This window comes from Anabrus simplex, chromosome 1 (genome assembly GCF_040414725.1).
Source record: "Anabrus simplex isolate iqAnaSimp1 chromosome 1, ASM4041472v1, whole genome shotgun sequence".
In the NCBI taxonomy this organism is placed as follows: Eukaryota; Metazoa; Arthropoda; class Insecta; order Orthoptera; family Tettigoniidae; genus Anabrus; species Anabrus simplex.
Window position 1 is genome coordinate 224087679 of NC_090265.1, and position 21348 is coordinate 224109026.

Below are 21348 nucleotides of genomic sequence, written 5' to 3' on the forward strand. Positions count from 1 at the left end.
GTTTTCTGGTCTTTTTTGCATCTAATAATAATAATAATAATAATAATAATAATAATAATAATAATAATAATAATAATAATAATAATAATAATAATAATAATAATAATAATCATCATCATCATCATCTCAGAGTTTTAGGTAATGCCGTTGAAAATTATCCACATGTTCTGACATCTGCTCCTATTCCTCCTGTCACATCTTCCCTTGCATTATATATCCTCATCTCACAGTGTGGGCTGTGTGTGTCTTAAACATTCTGTCTTGTTTCTAGTTCTCCGTAAGCATTTCTGGGCACTTACTGAAGACTCGCATGTGTACTGATCAGACTACTGTCTGATGCTGGGCTCCTGTCTGATGACTGAAGGGAATACAAGGAATTCGTGACCTGAGTAACATTATGAAAGTAGTCGATGAGGAAGTGACAATTTATTACTATTGAAATGTACTGTTAAAGAAGCACCGATACTCCAACCTAGAGGCAGAATTTATACCAATTCAAATTTGGATCTGTCGGCTTCAGTTTTGGGTGACATGGAATCATCAATCGTGTGCTCCAAGGTAATGATCACATTGTCAAACACAATTCCATTGTTCTAGTTGTTCTACATTTGATTGACAACACATACCCCAACAAATGTTTAAGTTTCAGTTCAACTCTATTTTCTCTGACTGAATATACAGCGACAAGCAAAACAGAATGCAACACTTCAGATTTTGCAAAGAAAGTGTTTATTAACCCTTTCTTGACCACTATATATATTAAAAAAATATTTTTTGTTGAATATTGTTAAATTTAAGGTTAATACACTCTAAATGAAACATACTACATAGCATTTTACAAAAAAGATAAATACATGATAACAGAAGAAGAATGGGACTCAGAAGTCCCGTTGGGCAGTATACAGTCACAAAACCCAGTACTGACCACAACTTAGACGTATATGTTGAGACAAGATCTACATTAATTATTTACAATTATTATTTAAATAGGAAGCACATGATTTGTGACGAATTATTAACTAAGTATAAAGTAACTATTTAACTAATATTTACAACTGAAAAATACAAAATTTGAAATAAGCTTCCTGTAAAAATTTGTGCATTCTAACTTACGACTACATCAAGGTACAGGACACATTTACAACTGAAAAATACAAGTATGCACTGTCACTATTAACTTATTTCTGCTTCATGGTACAGGACAAAGCAGTTTTACCTGTCATTGCAGCACAAATGAACTTTACAAAACTTACAAATTGAGTAAGGCCTAGACTCAACTTTCTGTAGGCTGTACACTTCACATCTTCCTCTATTCAGTGAAAATGCAGGCCAATGACACCCCCTATTTCCTAGTCTTACATCATGGACACTGAATAGGCACCTTTTCCTCTTTTAGTTTGGGGTGCATCAGTTGGCATGGGTCTTTGGCTGGATCTCTTCCTTCCTACATTCTTTTTGTCACCAGTCCTTGGGCAACAGCTCTTCTGAATTGCAGGACTGCTAACTTTGGCTACATCTGATTAGGTATGATGAAGGCATTGACAAGAATTAAGTCAAATATTCCCCAAAACCACCCTTGCCACCACTTTCTTGACTTTCTATCAACACAGTACAGGGCACGCAGATGATCAGCTTTGTCAACACCTCCCATATCTGCATTGTAGTCTTTTACTACAATGGGGCACTTTACCGCTATTTTAGAGCCATCATTTCTTGTTCTTTGCACAACTCATGATGTTCATATACAGGTATCACCATCGAAGAGGGCTTTTTTCTCCATCCTCTGTTGGACTCAGGAAGTTTAGCTTTCTTTCTTGCAGTCTTATTTTCAATTGATGGACCATCTTCAGCATTTGCTTCAAAAACATTGCACAGTACATCACAGTCATCACCATTTTCAGGATTAACACCTAAAAATGAAACAAATATGCTATTTATAACAGCCTCCAAACCATTCTAGTTGCTATGTTATAATTATTAGGCTTAACACTACAAATAAAGAGTAGCCCTACTCAGGAATAGAACTATTTGGAATCATTGTGTATTTGTGTATTGACATAACTAATAGCGAAAATAAATAAATAAATAAATAAATAAATAAATAAATAAATAAATAAATAAATAAATAAATAAATAAATAAATAAATAAATAAATAAATAAATAAATAAATAAATACATACTAGTATCTGTTCTGTAACATTGTCAGTGATTAACATAACCCCATAAAAGTAATAAAAATAATATTCGAGCAAAATACCATTCAAATATCATTGTAACTTATATTTTTATTTATTTCCATTTGTATTATTTGTCTTTGTATTAGTGTTAGGCCATTGATGGGAAAATAAATACTTACAGTCAGCATCTTCCAATTCTGCATCAAATACACTGGTAAAATTATCAGCTGTTTCTTCTTTGTCAATGTCTTCCAAATCGGTAAGTTTCCTTCATCCACTGGAATATCTTCATAGAAGACAGAAATAAGTTCATCTTCACTTAATCTTTTTGTCTTAGGCCTAAACATTTTCAACATTTCACTTGAATTCTAACTAACACAACATGCATAATTCGTATCGCCCTCCAACAACACTAAGGCATGGAACAAAACATTCACGACACGGGTGTCACTAGCTGCCCATCGGGACATGCAAGTCCCTTTTAGAAATATGTGAATATTTACGATATTACATTTCAGAAGCCTTGTGCAGTAATAGAAATATTTTCCCAAATATGCATGCTTCATAAATATAATCTCATAAGTTTATTTATACTGTCACACAAGGCAATAAATAATTTGAAAACTGATTACACTTTTCTCTATGGTTGCCTAGATACCACAGCTGATATATAACCATTTAGCTGCCATCAGTTGACCAGTAATAACACTACAACTATACTGCTTCCTGTTCAGAAGTGGGACTAGCAAGTCCCAATAGTCAAGTGCCATCCAAACTCTGCCAATAAAATGTGAATGCACTTTTATAAGGGCGGGACTTGTAAGTCCCAATGGTCAAGAAGGGGTTAAAATCAATGACTAACTTGTGTGTGCTGTTATCTTTATGATTGTCATTTAACTCACTACTAATGAGATATCCAGAGCAATTTTCATTGGGAGAAATGAGAGTTTACAGCAATTTATTCATAGAGATTAATATTTTGTTTGTTGAATTCACACTTATTTGTACCAAAATTTAACATTGTTTAAGGACAGTTCATTTTCATTTCCTTTCATTCAAATGCTATGGTTACCGGGCGAGTTGGCTGTGCGGTTAGGGGCGTACAGCTGTGAGCTCGCATCCGGGAGATGGTGGGTTCAAACCCCAGTAGCCCTGAAGATAGTTTTCTGTGGTTTCACACCAGGCTGTACCTTAATTAAGGCCATGGCCGCTTCCTTCCGATTCCTAGGCCTTTCCTGTCCCATCATCGCCATAAGACCTATCTGTGTCGGTGCAACGTAAAGCAAATAGCAACAATGTTACGGTTATTATTGCACTGCACTTCTGCACCATCACAAAAACTTTCAGAAGTATGTTTTGCCACATCTAGCACAAATCACAGCTTCAAGCCTTTGAGACATACTCCTGATATGTGCTGCAATGTCCTCTTGACGACTTAGCACTCATTCTTCTTACAGGACTTTCGGCTGCTCCTGCATAGTCTCTGGACTGTGACTATGCACTTTTCTTCCCAAAATGTCCCATAGATGTTCAAGTGGATTAATATCCCTACTTTGTTGAGGTACTGAGGTACAACCACATGAGGGCGCACATTGTCCTGCATTAGTAGGAAATCTTCGCAAATGAATGGTGCAAAATGAAGAACATGTTCTTCCAGGATTTCTTCAATGTGGTGACGGACCATAATAGATTCATCCTCCACAAAGATGAAGTCTGTTTGGGCAGCCAAGGAGCTGCCTGCCAAAACTATTACAGAACTGCTATTGAAAACTACCCATGAAGAAAGGTTGCATGGAGAATACCTTTCTTCAAATCACCTCCATACCCTTTCTTGTCCATCTGTGGATGTGAGGCGGAACTGAGATTCATCCGTGAAGAGAACTGTTCCCCACTATTCATTCAACCCACTTCTGATGATCTCTTGCTAAACATAAGCTCTGTTGATGTTGACTCATCAGATCTGGGCCAGTAGCAGGTCTTCTGGAGTAGAGTTCAGCATCATGTAACATCCTCCTCACTATTCATTCATCACATCTTGTACCGGTTCAAGCCAACCACATTACTGTGCCAGCCATGTAGAATTTGAAGGCACAAGAAATGGTCATCCCTTACAGATGCTGACTTGCTCCTACCAGATACTGGTCTGCGAGAGTATGAGTTCAGTTCCTGATATCTTTGCATGGCACGTGAAGTTGCTGAAGGAGCACAATGTAACAGCTCAGCCACATAATGCAAGCTGTGTCCATCCTCTACCAATTCTACAGCCCCAGTGAAATCCTCTGAACTTAATGGTATTTTCACTGCCATAAGTGCTGTTTAACACTGAAGAGAAGGTCAGAAAATTCCCTCCCTCACACATGGAAGTAACAATTAGGGTATGGAAATAAAGATTTGAATGCTTATGATAGGCAGTCATTTTCAGCAGCATAACACTGTACTTTTGGGATGGCTTATTGTTGAATTCATTCCATTTGGCAATCTTTGAGAACATTTCCTAAGATTTATGTTGTAAAAAGTTTCATGGGAGATGATGAAAAATGTTAAATATTATATTAGGTATAATTCAGTTTCTCAAATATCTTGAGATGTTGTATTTTCTTTTTTGCTCATCAGTGAATACGTCAGAGGGTATTTTCTAGAAGTCCATTGAGATTCCATCACCAAAGTCAATAGTAAAGACTAGACACAGTGTCCAAGCAGAGTCCACAGTGCAAGCCTTTCTGCGCATGACCTGCATGTCTCGATGTGGGATGATGATAATGAGGAAGGTAGAAAGTGAAACTCAAAATTGGCACATAGCCTACTAATGATGAATAACATGAAGTGGTCTGCTGAAGTTTTAACGTCTCCATCTGACAGAGCATCATATGACCTCACTCCATTTGAACACTGCAGAGAGGTTTGGAATTGAATCCAGACTTTTGGCACGCAATCTAGTGATTAGAAATTATATACCACCACCTATCCTACCCTGCTGGCCAATATTATGATGGGGAATTCTTTTTTCCCACCAACGGGACTCGAACCAGCTAACCATGGTGTCAGACCATATAGACTCGAAGCCTTAACAATCATGGTCAGCAGGTGGGCAGTCTCAAGATACGTCATCATAACATGCAAGGTGACAACATCAACGCATATGAATCTGTGTGTTAAAAATATGCACCCTCGCGTCTCATGCATTATTCGTAATGGTCCTGTAGATTTTTTATTTTAGAACATGTTGATGAACACATATTGTCACAAGGACACAAAAAATGACCGTATCTTCTCTCGTAATTTGGGGCATGCTGAAAGAATCCATTTTCAGGTCAGATGACCCATCTAGGAATAGACCTGAGTTACAATAGAAGATTTCTTGCATCCTTGAGGCAACCTATTTTCATCAACATATTCAACAATCTACAGGACCATTAAGAATAATATGTGAGACATGAGGGTGCACATTTTGAAGTTCCAGTTAGATACGTGTTGCCATTGTCACCTTATATTGGTGTATCTTAATGTTGAGAGCATTGTTTATAATTTCAATAATGTTTGTATTGCCACATAAAGTATAAGTAGATTGAGAACTCAGTGATGGAAAACTCATAATGTCAATACAGGAACTAAAGAGAAGTCACTGTTCAGTTAATGATAAACTTGCTATGTCCTAAAAGTGTTAGAAATTTGCAAGCAAAAATGACTTACAAATTGTTCATGTGAGACCCAAAAAGGAAAAAAAAAGAAAAAAATTATTTTGTAACAGTTATTTGTTAAGTGATATAATGTGGAATTTACACAGATTTGATATTCTGGGAGAAGATCCGGCAGAAGACATTGATGAAACAAATGACGAAGTTTGTGAACGAATGTGAAATAACGCAAAACAAATCATGACAACAGTAGCAATGAAAGTAATACCAAAAGGTGTTAGTAAGAAAAAGAAATGGTTCGATGAGGCATGTCAAGATGCAGTTAATGAAGTGGCAATATGGTTTCATTGTAATAAGAATATACATGTTGAGGAACTATACAGAGAAAAATAGAAAGAATGTAGTAAATTAATTTGTAGAAAGAAAAAAGTCTACCTGAGACAACAAATAGAATCAATCCAAGATGACTACAGAAACAGGAACATCCGCAAGATGTTTGGAACTGTCAACACAATTAAAAAGAATTGCAACCAAGATTGAGTATTATGAGAGAGGCCAGTGTGGAAATTTAACTGCTGATCACGACAAATTATTAAATTACTGTAAGCAATACTTTGATTCCTTGCTGAATTGTGATGATCCGGAAACCTGTATTGGTAAACCATCTAGTTCCCCATCAGAAGAACAAATATCAAAGCCATCATATCAAGAGGTATTACAAATTATTATATGTTTAAAAACAACAAATCTTCAGGTAGTGACAACATTCATGCTGAGCTTATTAAATATAGTGGAGGAAGATTACATAAATACATCTATAAGATCATTCTAAGGATATGGCACGAGGAAGTTATTCCAAAAGAATGGCAGGAATCACTTATCGTCCCATTTCACAAAGGAGGGGGTAAGGAAGAACTTCAAAATTATCAATAGTATATCTCTTGTAAACACGGCCTACAAAATTCTGTCTTATATTCTTTTACAGCATTTAAAACCATTTGCTGAAAATGTTATTGGGGACTATTAGAACAGTGTAGTAACAGATCCTCTACAGACAACATATTTGCAATTAAGACTATTAATGATAAGGTTTGGGAACACAAGGAGTCGGTTCATTATCTCTTTATAGATTTCTTCAAGGCATATGGTTCAGTCCATAGAGAAGGGCTGTGGAACATCATGACGGAGTTTGGCTTTCCCAAAAAATTAATTAACATGTGCAAACTATGTATGGATGGTAATGTTAGCTGTGTTTTGCTCAAGAGCAGAAAATCAAGTTTCTTCCAGAATAAAACTGGTCTGAGAAAAGGGGATATACTATCTCCTCTTCTATTCAATATTACACTGAAGAAGATTAACAGGAAATTAACTCTTGTACCTGCTGGCATTATATTGGGGAGACAACATAAAGTTCTTGTATATGAGGATGATATTGTTCTTATCGGCCGCAATGAATTAGAAATTAGGCAGTTATTTGTGAAACTAGAGGAAATGGTAGCGAAGATTGGCTTACGGGTAAATGATAAAAAGACACATTACATGGTTGTACAGAGACGGAATCATGAGGTGGGTGACAGATTGCCTTTGAAGATTGGGAAATATATATTTAAAAGAGTTGAGCCGCACCCCTCCCTTACTAAGAACAAATACTCCAGCATATACACACACATCGGGAGATTGTAAGGCGTAGATCGTGACTAGAAAAGGCCAATGACACATCCCTGAACTGGAAATGACCCTCATTTCAGTGCAGAACAGGAAAGAGACAAAGGCTACTAGCAATAATTTCAAACTAAATTTAAATGAGGGTTTATTGAGATAATAAAATTTTAAAAAAACATGAAATGAAGCCAGCAATTAAAAGAAAGGATACATACATGTGCAGAGTTCATCCAACTGAAGTCCTAACATTTATGGTTGAGTACAGGTTTTCAAACACCAAGCTTAAATTATTCATATGATGGGCTCACCGTCTCAATTGCAATCTCGCTACATTATGTGGTAAAGTGAATACAATCCACACGGAACAACTTGGTCATTCTTTCCACGAGATTAATAAAATTCATAACATACACGTCTATTTTACTTCCACATTGTCTCAACAGTTACCACAGATCAAAAGTTCCCCCGCAGCAAGAAGAAGAAAAGAAAAAGAAAAAAATTCCCCCAGAGAAGGTAAAATAAAATGTGAAAGATTACAGCATAGCACAGAGAGAAACATCTCTGGACCAAAGAAACAATGATCAAAACTCAAAGAAAAAAACAGGGCATGTGCATAGCCTAATATAAGAAAACAAACATGGCGGCCTCATGGGCAAGCAAGCGGCCAGTACAGGGACCAAGGCAAAATAAATATCACCGTACCAGCAACAAGCATGAGGCTCAGAAACAAGGTGAAAAATATAAATTGAGCTGACTGATACATCATCCTTTCTCTCCTCCCACTCACCAACATGCACTCTAACATTCAGACATTGCCGGTATCAGCAAACAATATGAGCAATTGCTCCAGTTAATGAGATGAACACCAACTCATATGGTATGACTCTCATGGTCACAAACAAAGGTCTCACATGTCAGAGATAGCGTGAATGGCACAGACAATTAGCAGTAGGATAATAGGGACCCAGTGGTCACGCATAAACCCATCAGCTTATGCACTTTGTACGACACGAATGGATCTCCGCGTCGACACGCAGGGCGCATATTCATTCGATGGCAAAATACTTTACAATGTAGTGCACGTAAATAAAATCAATCAGAGACCCAGCTATGAACACATCACAATCACGTCAACAACAGACACATAGCCGATTCTCGCTATAGAGCAGAAGGATGCATATCAATGAGCCATCATTAAAAGAAGAGAATGGCAAAACAGAACCGTAGAAATAATATTAATACAAGGATTACGATACCTGTAATATCAATAATCAAAATAACAAGAAGGATGGTAGTATGGGTCAAGTTTAAATTTATTAAAAACCCATTTATGGCATAAAAACGCCACTCCAATCTGCGTGGGGTCCATGTTTATATTCCACACACATAACAATGCAAAGATTTGCTCCAAAGAGATAAAACAAATGTCTCGCCGAAAGAATGATCTTCCGTGCTCATGACCAAGGGAGCTTCCCTCTCTGGTGCAATCATGGAAACACTTAACTCAATCGAGGTGAGGCCGATACAAGCCCATTGCAATATGGGAAACATCATTTTTATGAACATGCCATTTTAGCATGACTCAGAGTAGAGGAGTTTAAATTCCTTGGTGTATTAATTGATGAGCAAAACCAAAAGCAACAGGAACACCAAGCTATGATAAAGAATGCAAATAAGGCATTTTACTCTAAGAGCCCTATATTAGGCTTCAAGGTTTTAATAAGGAATGCAAAAATGATTATCTACAATACAATCATTCGACCAGTACTTCTGTATGGTTCCGAGACATGGAGTATAACCAAGAAAGAGCAGCAGCAGTTGCAAGTCTTTGAGAAGTTTATAGAAAAATATTTGGCCCATGGTTTGATCCTATATCTCAAAGCTGGCAGAAAAGATCTAATTATGATATTTACACCCTCTCTCAACAACACACTATAATGGGTGTGATAGAATCCAACAGACTGCGCTGGGCTGGACATGTACTGAGGATGCAGGATAACAGAGCACCAGTAGATCTATACAAGGGATCTCTTAATGGGAAAGGACCTTCAGGAAGACCCAAAGCACCTAGAAGAAGGAGATCAACAAGGTATGCCGGACCCTCCCAATTGACAACTGGGAAGAGCAGGCTCAAGATTGAAAAGGATGGAAGAGGATTGTGAGATCGACATGGGAACTTCACGTCACTCAGAAGCCTATGGAGTGAGTGGGTGAGTGAATATTTATTAAGTGGTGATGGTGGAGATTATTGTTAGTACAACTAGGCAACCATCCTCTATTAACACTAATCAGAGGGGGAAAAAATGGAAGGGACCTGGCACTTTGGAAAAATGAAGGTATCAGCCAAAGGAAGACAGGAGCCATAAATGAAAGACTCCCTAGGCCTCGAATGCTCTAATACCATCTGGGTCAGGAAAAAACAAGAACTGACCAAGAGAGGACAGAGAAGGTAGATGAAAGTGAGGAGCCTGGCACAAGTAAGTGGAAGCAATGCCAGGATTCAGCTAAAGTTATTTATTAACTGAAGTATTATAATCTTTTCCTGTTATGTACAGTTTTAACTCACATCATTTATCAAATTTTCATTCACTCCAGCTATAGCCATTATGTACTCAGTAAACTAAAAAAAAGAGAGAGTATTTAAAAGTAATTAGTCACCAGTATGTAAAGATAATTTGATATAAGCATTATGACCAAGTGGAGGAGGTGACTAATACTAGTGAAGTACTGAAATTAACCTACGATAATAAAGATATTTACAAAAGGATACAAAATTGAAAGCTAGAAAAGCAGCTGGAAATGATAAGATTTCTGGGGATATTCTAAAGGCAATGGCTTAGGATACAGTACTATATCCAAAGTACCTACTTATTCGATTGCTGTTTGCATGAAGGAGCTATACCAAATGAATAGAGAGTTGCTAGGGTGATAAACATAAAGCGTATAATTACAGGCCAGTCAACTTGACATGCATTCCTTTTCAGTTCTAGGTAAGCATTCTTCCTGATTATATTAGGCACATTAGCAGACATTTCTAACTGGTTTTTAGAAGGCAGTACCCTGATTGGGTACAGAGAGCCTCTTAGTGGGTGATGCCTTCTCTTAAGCCAGGAGATGTGCTATGGTGATTTGAGATGCAGAAAAGGGTGAGAGGGAAGCAGCCATGGCCTACAAAAGGAACTTTCCAGGTATTTACTTTACTTAGAAGAATGGAAAACCACAGAAAGCCATTCTCAGGACAGGCAACAGTGGACCAGCTCACTACCTCCCGAATTTTTTTAATTTCGTGTGGCTATTTCTAGCCGAGTGCAGCCTTTGTAAGGCAGAACCTCCGATGAGGGTGGGCGGCATTTGCCATGTGTAGGGAACTGCGTGTTATTGTGGTGGAGGACAGTGTTATGTGAGGTGTGTGAGTTGCAGGGATATTGGGGGCAGCACAAACACCCAGCCCCCGGGCCATTGGAATTAACCAATGAAGATTAAAATCCCCGACCCGGCCGGGAATTGAACCCGGGACCCTCTGAACCGAAGGCCAGTACGCTGACCGTTCAGCCAACGAGTCGGACAACCTCTTGAATGCAGAGGTCTGTTTCAAGCCATTGTTGCTCGGTGAGGATTCCAGCAAGTTATAGCATATATTTTAGATTCAGGAGGTCAAATGGACTGTATTGATATTGACCTATCCAAAGCAATTTTTAGGGTAGGTCATGGGAGACCATTGATGAAAATAAGGGCTTTTGGACAAGGCCAGCATTTCCCAAACTGTGATCTATGAAGCCTGAGTGATTCTCAAGGTCTCTGCACTGAAAGCGTCGTATTTGGTTAGTCATGACCTGACTCTTGCTGGTAAACCTCACACTGTTGCTAAAACTTCTATAAAACCATTATTAGTGAAGGTAGTTAGGTGCATGTTAGATGAAAAAAACTGAAAAGTTGATCTCCAGTGTCCCTGTATCAAATAACACTGTGCACAGCTGAATCCAGGATCTATCAAATAATGTTAAAAATGCCAAAATTTCTCGTATCAGTCAAACAAAATTTCACTACAACTGGGTGAATCCAGGGATGTTGCTGTATTAGTTGTGTTAATGAAGTTTGTGCTGTATGAATTTTCAGATTCTTTTCATGAAGATATTCTGTTCTGCATGCCACTTCCATCCTCTACAAGTGGTAATGATTTTTTTTTTCCTGCTTAATGCCTTCTTCATTGAAAATTTGATACCATAGGATAATGCATTGATGTGTGCATAGATGGTGCAAAAGCATGACCTTTGCAGTGTAGGCTGCTCAAAATACTGTGTGAAGATACAGGAAGTATACATGCATAGAAGCATGATGGTTGTCATAGGATAAAGCATTATTCCATTTACTTGAGCTTCAAATGGAAGTTTCTTCACCTTTGAATGATGAAAACAGTTTACCAGTAGATTATTTGAATGAGCAGGAATGATAGTGCAAATTATGTTACTTTGCAGAATTCTTTTTGAAAATGAACAAATTCAGCACATCCAAACAAGGGAAATGGAAGGCAATATCCAGTGCTAATGACAAAATTGCCACACTGAAGAAAATGACAGCATTCTAGATGGAAAACTTTGAGAATAACGATCTGACATGTTTCTCATTGAATTCAAACATTTCAGGATAAAATGGTGTAACATAACAATGAATGAATCATTGCCAGCAATAATAAAGGAACACCTTAAGATTGGCTTCAATATTTCAATTCATACTTTCCAAGTGGCATTCAAGACTCAATTGTTGAGGTTGTAACTCAGAGAATTAGAGTAGGTGAAGCATTATCTGATCCTGTAAAGATTAAGAGGAGTTTCTGCAAGGCAGTATTATTGGACTGTTATGTTCCCTTATATAAATGATGTGAATAAAGAGCTGAAATTCCAGATAAGGATTTTCGTAGATGATATCATACTGTATGGAGTAATAAGTTACAGGATTGTAAGCGACTACAAAAAAGACCTCACCAAAATTATGAGATGGACAGCAGACGGTAAATGGGATGAAAAGTCAAGCTCTTACCAAGAGGAGAATTCCTCTCAGTTTTAATTATTGTGTTGATTCCTCTTGGGGACCACTGTAAGTACCTAGGTGTTAATACAAGGAAAGATCTTCATGGGGGTAATCACATTAATGAGATTGTAAATAAAGGTTAAAGATCTCTTCATATGGTTATGAGGGTATTTTAGGGGTTATTGCAAGGATGTACAGGAGAGGGCATGTAAGTCACTGGTAAGACCCCAACTAGAATATGGTTCCAGAGTATGGGACCTTCAGTAGGACTACTTGAAGTGGGGACTGGACAAGATCCTAAGGAAAGTAGCATGGTTTGTATTGGGTGATTTTGGACAAAATTATAGTGTTACAAAAATGTTGCAAAATTTTGGAATGGGAAGGTTGGGAGTAAGGAGGCAAGCGGCTTGACTAAGCAGTATGTTCTGAACTGTTATGAGACGACAGCCTTAAATGCATGCGTAATATGTAAGAAGCAGTTCTAAGTACATCACTGCTCTGCAGCTGTACAAATCACTTCACTACAGCATCAGGACTTAATTCTGCATGTGTAATGTGTAAGAAGCAATTCTAAGTACATCACTGCTCTGCAGCTGTACAAATCACTTCACTACAGTGTCAGCACTTAATTCTGCATGTGTAATGTGTAAGAAGCAGTTCTAAGTACATCACTGCACTGAAGTCTCAGGTAGTATGCATCCGTAACTTGTATGAAAATGTTTTACATACAAGAAGCAAACATATTCACACTGCAAAATATTGTGTTATATGTCAGCAAAGCCATAAGCCATTCATCGTTAAATACTACTGAGCTACTAACATCAAATTTTCAACTTCATTTTTATTTTTGAAATAGGACTTTATTTTTATGCCATATGTATTCAGCAGAAAAATAAATTTGTACTTTTCATTCTCCCAAGCCCCCTGTATACATGAAAAAATGTTACAGTGTTATAGGGCCAAATTTAATAAAAGTTATTTTACCAGGAGAAAAGTTTTACTCAGAATCCACGAATTTTATTTCTTACATGTGTGGAATACCCTACATCAGAGTGGTAGAGTATAAACTTCCAGGTTCTAATATCTCTGATTTGAACCTGGCAGTTTTAGTTGGATTTTTGAACGGCAGAGAAAGGTCCATTTGGCATTTCACTTTGTACAATGTTGGCAATGTAAAGGATCTCTGGTGATATGTTTGGTGCTTACATGTAGTGAAACTCAGAACAGGAAGCTCAAAAAGAGTTCTGATTTCTTTGTCATTTAGAAGAGTACGGTACCGGTAATATGGAATATTGATAATGACATGCAGGCAGTCTAAATGACATATAATCAAAATACCTGTGTATGGCAGCTGAGGCCACATAATAATAATAATAATTATTATTATTATTGTTTCGAAATGCTGATACTCATGTAATTCAGTCATGTTCCTTCTATGGGTGATATCACCTTCGTTTAGTCCACTTTATGCAGTGTTTATGGCAACCATTCTGATGGTGGATTGTCTTGAGTTTACTGCAGAGTTTATGACATGCCTTTTCATTTCTAATTTTTATTTTGTATTTTCAGGTACTGTTCACTTCAGCGAGAAGATGATAATGGTGATCGAATGATCAGCAAAGAGGCAACAAACTGCACGTAAAACTCAAAATGGGAAAAAGTGAAGTTGTAAATGAACCACCAACATGGAAAGATATAGCAAAAAATTTGCAGCAAAATCTTTTGTATCGTTTTGGTGCTGATGACTGGGATTTGTACAAAAAGTCTAAGAGGAATTATCTTGAAAAAACAGTAGCGTATGCTTTGTTTGGACCACCTAAGAGCCTTACATTAGTAGACAATGAAGGCATTATTGGATATGAACCAAAACAGATAGAAAACGTACGTAATGTTTGTGCTTCTATAATTAGGGAAGATGTTCACAGTGAAGATGAGGATGGTGATACATGGATGTCAATTATATTTGTTTGTACTGAAATACCTGTGCATAAGAAGGAAGATTTGTTAATAGCAACAGTGCCAGTTTTTAGGGTTCCCAAAAAAATTGTAGGTCACCCTGACTCTGTCAGATTCATTGATTCAAATGCACGAGTTTATGTGAATTGGAATGATTATTTATTGAATAATCCTTTACCAAAGTGTAATATCTGTTACCCCAAGGAGGGTATATATAAGGCTGATATAAATGGTAATGTCATATTAGAATTTGGGCAAACTCCTTCTTGTGGTGCTGTACAGAGGCTTCTAACAATTGTGGATCAAACAAGCAATGTAGTAACAATAGGAACTTCTATCATTACAGTAACTTCTCTGTTTCACCCATTACCAGAACATTTATTAACAGTGACTGCATGGGCTAGTGGAATTATAGGAATATATGGAGCAATACGATCTTCTGCAACCCTAATTGATAGACTGAGACACAATCAGAGTGTAGGTTTTGATAACCAGGAATCTCGAAACTGTTGGCTTTCTCTTAGTGGAAGCGCAGTAGGGTTAGTGTCAACGAGTGCAATGAATGCACTCCAGAAATTGGTCAAGTCTGGGCAACAGGTGAACAAGATTCATCAACATACAGTAACTGCTTTAAGCATGTGTTCAGTTGCCATCACTGGTCTTGGAGTGGTGAACAATGGTTTTGTGCTTCATGAGAAATACAAAGAAAAGTCTTTGACAGCTTTAGATGTATATCAGTTCACTACATCTGCATTTTTCTTTGCTCATTCGGCAATTAACATTAAAACTGCTGGCACAATTATTGCCGAAACACAAAACAATATCATGGAAGTATATCAGGGCACATCAAAGAGTCATAAACACCATCGAAAGTTTAGTAAATTCAAAGAATGGCAAAGTGGAAATGCAATTCAAGAAAAGTCAGGTCTCCTGAGCAAAATGAGAATGTGTAAAAGAAGAGAACAATGGATGAAGAAAGTTTCAGACCAGAATGAAGGATTTTGGAGAACAGAAAAAAATGTAAAATTTACAGAATCAGGGCATGTTGAAATTAGCCATAAGCTAATTATAGATCCTACAAAATTCTTTGAAATCACCAATGATCAACGTACAGTATTCGTGGAAGCTTCCAAAAATTTAGTAGAGGGAAATCTCTCCCACGGACAATTTAAGGAAATTATGAAATCAATCAATCTGAAAGAAAGTATTTCATATAAATACCAAGACATTCAAAACAGTCATGAAATACCACATATGTGGAGAAATAAAAGAATGAAGGAACTGAAAAGAGGATATCAGTTATCTGGAGATATGACCAGTTTGGAACAAAATATCAAAACTGTTGCAGATGTAAAAAGTACTTATTCTAAAGATGGTTTCTTTAAAGACATTTTAGAGTCAAATAAGGACTCTCTTGAAATTCAATGTAATGTGAATTTAACAGAAGCAGGTCATGTGGAAATTAATAAAACATTATCTATAGATCCTATGGAATATTTTAGAATAAAGGAACCCAAACGTAAGTTATTCCTTAAGGTTTCCTGTGATCTGGCTGAAGGAAAGATGTCACATAGACAGTTTGAGAAAATAATGAAGCATTTGCAACATGGAAAACATTCTTCAAGGGAACACCATAAAATTGAAAATCGAGCTGAAACAACAGACACGTCGAATAAGAACAAACAAGACACTGGCTCAAGACAAAGAAGTATGCTAGCAATTGCAACAATTTATGGACCAGCAAACATATATGTGATAATGAAGAATTTTGACAAGAGCTTACATCAACGTCTATTTGAAGTTGCAGTGAAGATTTCTGAGCTTTTGGAATGCTCTCCAGCACGGACTTTCTTTGATATTTTAGGCTCAGTGTGCAATTATGTACAAGACCTTGCATCTCAGATGGAAAGAAAATATCAGGAAGATCTAGAAAAGGCTAAAGCTGAAGCTGGGGAAGATTTTAACCAGCAAGAATTTGACAGAAATTACAAGATTGAAGGAAAAAGGTACAGTCACTTCTGTTCAATTATTCTGGAATCTTTTGCATCTGATTCTGATTTGTTGGAAAGATTTATGACTGGAGTAGAGGAAGGAATGGATCTGTACAATGGCTTGAGGGCTGAAAGTGCTTCAGAAAATGAAGAAAATAGCTCAAGGGAAACTGATGAAGATCTGCCATGTGGCCAGGAAGAGATGAAAGGATCTGCAAATGATTCCAGTAATAAAAACATGTTAGAATATAATTTTAGGAGAAGGCCATTTCACAGCTCAATTAATCATCAATCAACAAGTTTAGGTGAAGCTTCAGGCAATTTAAGATTGCCAAATGGCATCATAAAATATGAAAAGGCCTAAAATTGGCAGTCTTCTAGAGACTCCAATTATAAATTACTTCCAGATGTTTGCCTTACACAAAGAAGCTTCTATTTATCTGGACAAACAAGACTGTTTTATGGGTGACTAAGAGTCTGGACAATCCAGAATTATTTTTCATTTTCATCATTATTATTATCATGACCCTTTCAGCTAAGATGGTGTTAAAGGAACATCATATTGTGTTGTTTACGAGGGAAGACAGGCACATTAAGGAAATAATTGTCTTTCAGGAAAAAATACACAGCTATACGTAAAAACTTTTGTTTGAATGTTGTATCGGATAAATTGATAATAATTAAAAGTACGGTAGTTGAATTTATGAAAAGAATTATAAAAATAGTGAAATATATGTTTTTGAAGAAGTGTCACAAGTGACGAATTTGCCTCACATTTAGGGGCAAGTTCAGCAGCAAAATAATATTTATTACTTATTTTAATTAATCAGACATGAAAATGAATATGTAACATGAAAGTAAATAACTGAGAAGTTAAAGCACATGCATTTTGAAGTATATACCGGTAACTTAAAATACAATTGTATTTTAACTCAGGTGTTCCCTGCGGAACTATATGAGCAAACATGTGAGTTGTATGGTTGATTTACCCATATAGTATGAAAGATAATCACAAAGGTAGTGCTAATGCGAGTGATAATACTAAATGTCTAGAGCTTGTGAAAATATAAGGGAATAAACACTTATTTCTTAGAGTCTCAAAAACCTAATGATTGTACAACCATGTGTGCAATTTTCCTTTTGGTTTTCAATGTCTGTGTGTCCATCTATCCTATCCGACCTTCCTTGGTCACTCTTGTTCTTTTCCGACCCCGACAGTATTAGGTTGCAAGGCCTAGGGTGTCTTTCATTTTCACGTCCTTCGTGACCCTTGTGCCAGTCGTTCGCACTCCTTTCACTCTTCTTGCATAAGCCCACTACAGTACTCATACATACAGATAGTTTCATCGTCATCTGTTTCCTTTTCCTGTTAGTTACATTATGACTAAGTTTCAGCATGATTCAGAGGTGGTGATGCAACCACACAATAGTATCATGAACTATTTTTGAGAACTTTGACTCCAATGTTACGGAAGGAGATGCTGAAACTGCCCACATTCATTATTCACACATTTTTGCCACCTCTTTAAAACTTTACATACCGGGCAAGTTGGCCGTGCGCGTAGAGGCACGCGGCTGTGAGCTTGCATCCGGGAGATAGTAGGTTCGAATCCCACTATCGGCAGCCCTGAAGATGGTTTTCCGTGGTTTCCCATTTTCACACCAGGCAAGTGCTGGGGCTGTACCTTAATTAAGGCCACGGCCGCTTCCTTCCAACTCCTAGACCTTTCCTATCCCATCGTCGCCATAAGACCTATCTGTGTCGGTGCAACGTAAAGCCCCTAGCAAAAAAATAAATTAAAAAATAAATAAATAAATAAAACTTTACATCTCTCCTTGTAATTCTGATGGATATTCTGTTTCACTGAATGAGTTGGCTGTGCGGTTAGGATCGCATAGTTGTGAGCTAGCCTTTGGGAGATAGTGGGTTCGAATCTCACTGTCAGCAGTCCTGAAGATGGTTTACTGTGGTTTCCCATTTGAACACCGGGCTATACCTTAATTAAGGCCACGGTCACTTCTTTGCCACTCCTAATCCTTTCCTATCCCATCGTCGTCATAGACCTATCTCTGTCAGTGTGACATAAAGCAAAATTGTAAGAATAAAAAAAGATATATATACCGGTATATATATATATTGTGTTTCAGTTCTATTAGGGTGTGTGGATTTGCCTTGTATAATTTCTTAGGCTGAAGGATTGTTGTACAACCTAGAACTTTTACACCCGACAGTCTTAATTGAAATCGTATTTAGACTTGATGAGCTAACTTAGTTATCACATGAAGTAAAATAAACATACAATGTGCAGTAGTATAACACATCCTGAGTCAAAATAAACTTCATGATTTAATACAGAAAACAGAACAGCACACAACTCAGGAAAATGTCCTTCTATAGACACCTGCTCACTAACAAGCTTGCCTTATATTCAAGGCATGGAGAGATGTCTGTGCACGTCCTGTTCACTGAACTCGCCAGACTCGCTCTTACTGTACTAGTGTATAGGCTAGAGTTTGTAACCACAATTTTACCTCCCTACCCTTTACAAAAGCTCAAAATATTGCTTAATGAGCTCAATATTAGCATTTATTCACATATGTTTGGTAATAAATTGTACAATTATACATGACAAAAATGGTAGCTAGGAAGGAAATACGGAACATACATTTAGGATAAATATAATGACTGGCTAGTATGGGTAGGAGGAGCCACAGAAAGAAGAGATAAGGACAAAATTCTCTGTACTTCAGATGGGTTGGCTATGCTCTGAGTCTAACATTCAAGAGAATCTCTCCTCAGGTGCCATACATTGCCCTCACATATCTAGAAGACCTACAAACATTTAGGAACATTTCTTTTTCCTGACTGTATCAGTATAGAACAACCCACATTTGTATCTACTTTTCAGATCAGAGTAAATTGAGTTTGATGCATTAAATACAACTATGAAAGAATTCTGTATCCACTAATCTTGGATAACCCTTTAGTCTATGTAATAATAATAATAATAATAATAATAATAATAATAATAATAATAATAATAATAATAATAATAATAATAATAATAATAATAATTCCAAGGGATTGGAGGTTTGATTCCTTTGAAGTATGGCAAGGAGCCATTCTGATAAATTCTGTCACTACCTGGAAACCTCTTCTGCAGCTCAACAACAACAACAACAACAACGTTTCTTTCCAGTATTTGGATGTACTGGTCAAATTTCATCATCTCAACAACTGGCACTACGGGTTCCATCCTTTATGCATGAAACACCCTCAATACATTTTCTTCGTGGTATATTTCATGGTCTGTTGCCAATGTGCTGAACTTGTTGGCTCATTCTTTGTTTGGCATACATATTTTGTAAATTTGTAAATTTAGAGTTATTGTTATGTGTTTAATTTGAAGTTTTACTTTGAGATTATAATTTGCATTAAACTATCTACTTGTGGCAGCCCAGATTGTCAGGGCAGTAGCTGATCCTTCGAACAAATAATAAAAGTACATTATAACTGTATGTATTTACGCCTTGCACAACTTTCCAACTGTCACTGGGACTGTCACCAATCAGGCTAAGGACCCCAAAAACTGTGGACTCAACACAAATATTGATCATTCTGGACATCCCTTTTCATCCCCCATGCTGATGGACGTTGGACTTAAATGGCATCCAGAGTGTCACAATTCATCTCAATCACCCCAAAAGCCATGGATTCAACACTGATATTGGTTGTTTTTGCTTATTTCTACATGTCAACCCCTTCCCTAGGGGGGCTAGTGGTGTCTTACCCTCACAGTATCTTTTCCAGTAAGTCATGTGTGTACCAAGTGTGGTTGAGAGTTGTGCTGGAACATCCACATATTTATTTGTAATTTTGGTCAGTTTGGACATTTTCTCTCTCTTTTTCTTTTTTTTATATACCCCTTCTAACTCCCATTCTGATTCAGGCTGAACTTTGACTTACACAGCATCCAGGCTGTCACATTTTATCTTAGCGACCCCAAAAACTATGGACTTGATGATGCTAATAACAGTTTTTTGTTTTAATTTTTACATTTCATCCCCTTCCTAGGGTGCTAGGAGTGTCTTGCCCCCACAGTATATTTTTTTTTTTTTTCCAGATAGTAAGTCATATTTGTACTAAGTTTGGTTGTGAGCTATGCTGGAACATACACATATACATCCTTAATCTCTGTCATTTTTCGACATTTTCTTCTCACTTCGTATGTCGATGAGGGCTGAACGTTGACTTAAACGGAAAAAAGAAAGAAGCTTTAACTTTAATTTTTTTTTTTTTTTTACACTATCATTTCTTACAATCTCTCGGGTCTCTGTCTGTGTTTTGCATATTTTCAAAAATTTAGGCAATGCATTGTTTGGAAACAATTTGTATGATTCTATTAAATATTCTGGTAATGCAAAGACATTAATGATGTTTTAAAATATTATTTTGGTTTAGAATTTATTAAGAATGAACATACAAGTAACTTGAAGTTTGCACCTACCCAAAATCTTTATCCTACAACTGCTACTGGTGTATTGAGTCTGATGTACAGGATTTAGTAATAATAATTTGTTAGTTTTGTAGAATATCTCAATGACTATTGTAATGATCTATTATAAGTAACTGATTCCTATACTTGTGTGCAAGAACTAGAAATGTGATACTGTATATTGCTAACTTATTCATAGGGATAGTTATTAATGCAAATTTGTTTAAATGTTGTGAAATATGGAATTTTTAATCTTTGATGACAAATGAAGCTAGATTTTGACTTTGCAAGAATATATGAGTTTATATGTGAAAATGAAAAGTAATTTTATACAGTATGAATGTTAATTATACTATACAATCTTTTGAGAAAATGTACCTTTTAAAAAGTAAATAATTAAGA

General features: G+C 36.7%; 1 protein-coding gene across 1 annotated transcript; it reads left to right on the plus strand.

Annotated features, from left to right (window-relative positions):
• The first annotated feature begins 277 nt into the window (after window positions 1-277).
• On the plus strand, window positions 278-18263 carry LOC136885963 (uncharacterized). Its single transcript, XM_068230928.1, has 2 exons — window positions 278-558; window positions 14073-18263. The coding sequence occupies exon 2, from the start codon at window positions 14154-14156 to the stop codon at window positions 16812-16814; it is 2661 nt and encodes an 886-aa protein (XP_068087029.1). The 5' UTR covers window positions 278-558; window positions 14073-14153; the 3' UTR covers window positions 16815-18263.
• Window positions 18264-21348: the final 3085 nt, after the last annotated feature.

Excerpts from the sequence above, each read along its gene's own strand:
- LOC136885963 (XM_068230928.1), top strand. The coding sequence starts at position 14,154 with ATGGGAAAAAGTGAAGTTGTAAATGAACCACCAACATGGAAAGATATA.